The 4,951-nt window shown below is 38.7% G+C and overlaps 1 protein-coding gene across 3 annotated transcripts in view; it reads right to left on the bottom strand.

The window, feature by feature from the left end:
• SFMBT1 (Scm like with four mbt domains 1) overlaps window positions 1–4,951 on the bottom strand; it is a 77,148-nt gene that overhangs the window by 21,819 nt on the left and 50,378 nt on the right. For all 3 annotated transcript variants that reach the window (XM_081185142.1, XM_081185141.1, XM_081185143.1), the window contains exons 4-6: window positions 2,999–3,239; window positions 2,434–2,522; window positions 605–851 (exon numbers count right to left, since the gene is read on the bottom strand). In XM_081185142.1, the coding sequence (XP_081041268.1) occupies window positions 605–851; window positions 2,434–2,522; window positions 2,999–3,239 (577 nt within the window). The remainder of the gene's footprint in view (window positions 1–604; window positions 852–2,433; window positions 2,523–2,998; window positions 3,240–4,951) is intronic.

Below are 4,951 nucleotides of genomic sequence, written 5' to 3'. Positions count from 1 at the left end.
TGCATTCTCTCTTTTTCCTGTCCCTGCTATTTTTCCTTACCGTATAGCTCTGTGTAGCATAGCATACTAGCAAATGTCAAATCCCAGAGATTCTCTGTTTGGTCTTGTCAATATACCCCAAACAAGAGACAGGGGTACAATATAGGGAAATTTACGTGTTTTTCTATTCTTCTAAAATAGCTGCTCTGAGTAGATGAGTCTTGTCGGCAATTCCAAAAGCAAGTACAAGTGTGTGTGTGTGTGTGTGTGTGTGTGTGTGTGTGTGTGCGCACACACACACACACACACACGCCTCAGTTTTTGAGCGTCTTGGAGGCTGAATGTTTTGGTTTTCGAACACCGAAAATCTGGAAGTAAATGCTTCCATTTCTGAATGCACCTCAGAATTTAAACTTCTGAGGCGGCTTCCTGTTTGAGTTTTCCATACTTTTGAGGCTTCCGTATTGAGTTTTCAAATGGTCTTCCAGAATGGATTCCGTTCGAAAACCGAGAAACCACTGTGTGTGTGTGTGTGTGTGTGTGTGTGTGTGTGTGTGTGTGTCAAAACACCAAAAGCTTTTCTTCTTCAGACCTTGCACTCCAAATTGAAAATGCAGTTTTATACCTAGTGGAGGTTCAAGGGTGTATCCTTGTTGAGTTGCCCAGCCCACTGGATGGAGAAAGGGATCCAAATAGAACATCCATAAGTCATACTGATCTAAATCTTCGAGTCCTTCATAACGTAGTCTGAGCCTTCCACCAACATTGTCCAAAACATTGACTATCCAAGCTCCTAGAGAATCATTCAAGTGCTGACATTCTAGTCTTGAACCGGGAGCAATGAGATCCAAGGGATTATTCCCTCGATGGAGCTGTGGAGGAAAGTGGAAAAAGGAAGATAAATGGTAAGCTGTCCAGTCACCTGCCTTGAAAAGCTATCAAGACAAAATATCCATCTTCATTGCTTATGCTGAGTTATACGCAGACATCAAATATGAATACTGTTGGGTCAGCTAACGAGTTTTCGGGAATTCTGGCAAGATGTGGAAACGTAGTCCTATTTCCTATTCACGGCACTGCAGCTTCCACTTAAAAGCTTGATAGGCACACAGTTAAGATCATGGTAATTTGTAATTCATATAGGGAGCAGGAACCAGCATTTGTCTTCATGCTTTCTTAACAAGCGATTTCAAAAACAATTTGGGGCTGGAAAAAATGACCTACTGTTTTCTTTAAAAATGCTTACGCATCTTTATAAGGGAAAGATTAGCAAATACTATTGGTTGCACTTGTTTTAGGAAGCCCACCTCTGCCATATTGACTCTCTATAAATATATTGTTATGCACTCTATCCATACAGTCAGATCTACTTTCTCAGCCTTCTGTCTTTGTGATGCTAGTGCCTATGACACAGGTGTACCCTCTGCCAGGTTTGTGATTACTGTGGAAGGACAAGGAAACTGCCATTTCCTACCATCCTTCCCATTGAGACCTTGAAATCATGTCGGTGGTTACAGGTAGAATGGTTGGTTACCTGGGTTATCAACCTTCTCTTTAAGCGTGTACCCTTTTGAACTGGAACTCATTGGTGTTTCACCAGTTTCCTCTCTTCCAGGGGGTAGCTGAGTGTCTTGTGTTTTAAACTAATTATTATGTTTTAATACTTGTATTATTTCACTAGATACCACTGCTAGGCTGTTTTGCTAAAAGATTAGCTTCCCAAAACAGCAAAAAAGTATAAGAAAACCTAGCAATGGAATCTGAATTCACTAATTAGCCCACATAATCACAAATAAATAAATAATAATAATAATTTATTTATACCCCGCCCATCTGGTTGGGTTTCCCCAGCCACTCTGGGTGGCTCCCAACAGAATATTAAAAACACGATAAAACATCAAACATTAAAAACCTCCCTAAACAGGACAGCCTTCAGATGTCTTCTAAAAGTCAGATAGTTGTTTCCTTGACATCTGATCTCTGGCTATCTTTGGAAGCATGGGGGGGGGGGGAAACTTTTCCAGTTTCTACCAGAACAAAATGTTTTTCTTTTACATAAAAGCAAGAAAGCAAAATAAGTCGGCTACATCAAAAGACCTTCACCGGAGGAAAATTACCATTTTGAAAGTGTGTAGTTTTGTTTTTTAAAAAATAAATAAAAAATCATTAAAGTATATTCTAAGAAGGGCCATGTCCCATTGAATTTAACTGAATTTAGTTCTGAGAAGACATGGTTAGGATTGCTGCTTAAATTATATGTTTACATTTTATTGTGCCCTTTTAAACGTGAATCCTCAGCTGTCAGAACATTCACTTTGGTAAAGGGAAAAATGAAGTTATACCAGAAGACTATTGTAGCCGCAAAGTCTAACACAATGGGCTTTAATAGGTATTGGTTTAAGACGTAATAAGGGCGAAGTATTTTTATTGCTGCCGATCCATGTGCACACTTACACCTTCTAGAAGAGTGGCAGGAGCACTGCATGCTCCTTTCAGAGTCTGCTGAAGGAATTCCTCCTGGTTAGAAATTTTATCTTTGATGCCTAAAAGGGAAAAAAAATGTTCAGTATTTACTCTTCCTATCTTATAATAACATAGCATAGAGTTATATTTATGCTGGGGAAAGTCAACAGCTGGCCCCGTGTCGAATCCTAAGAAGATTTGCAACTTTTGCATTGCTCAGCAGCAGAACTTGAAGTTAGTAACATTTTTGTGTGTGATCTCAACCATCATTTTCCTAGAGATCAAGCAGATAGTCATTACAAATATGAATGGGTCCAAAAGGTACATTAACAAATAGCCAAGTGAAAAACAGATTCATCTACAGATGTTTCAGCCAAGTCACGATAGTGTTTGCAGGTGTAATCGACACAAAGCGATTCTTAGTAGAAGTTTATGGACAGATGAGCACAGAAGATTATGCAAAAAGCTTAAAACAGGGCTTTGTCTCCTGCAATATATATCACCTGTAGGAGGTTTACACTATTGAAACATTCTTCTCCCCATGGTGGACTGTTACCTTCAGGCACTTTGAGAGTCTTCTTGTTCTGCTCACACCACCCAATTGGATGCAAGTCAGCTGTCATGATGTCAAACCAAAAGTCTGCCTTCCTGTCCTCTCCATACCCATCATATCGCAATAGCAGTAACGGCCCACAAGTGGTAATGATTGTAGCAATCCAGTATGTATCAGGGCCAGGTTTGACAGCAACCTCTAGTTTCATGCCTGGTGCAAAGCCATTTTGCAGACTAGTGTCCACCTAAAAAGAGAGAGCAAGCAACACATCAATGCATGGCTCCATGGTTGCAATTTGATCACTTAATTTTAAAAACATTTTGCATGGATTTTTAAAAAAACACAATGATGTAGAAACCAAGGAACAAACTTTTTTGGGATTTGCTTTCGGTCAATGAAGAACCAACTGACAATGGGGTACCTTGGGAAAAATTGGCCACAAGATCTGGACACAATGATAAATGGCAAAGCAGAAGTAACATTAACTTATTTCAGAAGATTTTATCTCAACACTCAAAGGTAAGCTAACACAGCTAGAAAACACCAATGACATGAGTGGGCAATTAAAAATAATAATTCTAAAATATCCATCGTGTGCTATCCAAACTCAGGAGAACAGATTAAATTTAACAGACCAATAAGGATGCAGAAAAAGCTTTTTAGTAATCTGGTGACCAAGTGAAAATTGTATAAAATGGATAGAAAGGTGTTACTAAGGATTGGTAACAAAGGAATCTGCTTCTCAAGACAAAACCAAACAAATGTGGATTAGGAAGGAACATCAGAAATAAGGAGTTTCAAACCTATCCCAAGAGAAAGGCGATTAAGGTTATATGACAAACATAACTGGTGACTTAGAAGGCAACTGTGATGCGGAAAATTGTGAGAAAAATTCAAGCCTGCAGCTTATGATGAAAACCTATCAGTCCTTGAGTTTAGACATTGCATAAAAAGTAAAGGAGACTGAGAAGAGTAATTTACATCCTATAATAAAGCAGGACAATGTTAAAAAAGCACACCCCACTTAAACCTACAACCAATAAACAATACATAGCATAGCAGGCCAAATTACACAATTTGATTTATAAGCATGTAACAGATAATATGTTGCTTAAAGCCAAAGTGAATTAATTTTAAATGATCATATCACATGAGTTACTTTCCTCTTCAGTTGACATTAACAAGGCCAATCCTATGTACATAACCAGCTCCAGCACTTTAATCTCATTTCTTTTTGGGGGGGGGGGAGTAGGAAGAAAAGAGAAGCTTTCCCATGCATTTCGGTGTCAAGCATTCAAGCCTCTCTCTTTGCATACAATATGTGTAATAAGGAACCCATTATTAACTAAATTTGATTCCATTACTGGGTCAAATAACAGAAGAGTAATAGAATATAAAATTCTGACGCTTTTAAGTTTGGCATAAAAACTTCAATGCTTTCTCAGCACAAAATATAACCTCCCTTTCCTTACCAGACAACCCCTTTTCGAGATCCTATTTTTATTTCTCTTTGTGCCACAGTACAACATACCACCACATAATCGCCCACAACTTGAATTGAAATTGTACACTTGTAAATCCTACTTCTGTATAGGAAAGAAAAATTGCTATGCACTGATCTTTAACAGGATAGCACGTTCAATAAAATAACTATTTGCACCAGGAGTAAAAACAGCATGTAATCCTCTCCCCAAAACAGAACCGAAGCTGGTGTCCCTTTCCATTAGATAAGCAAATGAAATTACTTTGCAGCATGTCGTACGTATCAGGTTAGCTTCAAACCCAGTCTACTGTTGTATTTTACACTGCGTTAAAGGAGAAGTGTGCCTGCTAACATATATTGCCCTCCCCTTCTTTCCTGCAAGCATGGCATGAGATGCATCAAGCAGTTGAGGCAGAATCTGTTTCCTAGTATGTCACCCACGACAATGCAAGAAAGGAAAGAGAGAATGAATC

This window comes from Podarcis bocagei (genome assembly GCF_964188305.1).
Source record: "Podarcis bocagei genome assembly, chromosome: 2".
In the NCBI taxonomy this organism is placed as follows: domain Eukaryota; kingdom Metazoa; phylum Chordata; class Lepidosauria; order Squamata; family Lacertidae; genus Podarcis; species Podarcis bocagei.
The sequence above is the reverse complement of the archived record's forward strand: the minus strand, read 5'-3'. Positions and strand labels throughout refer to the sequence as shown.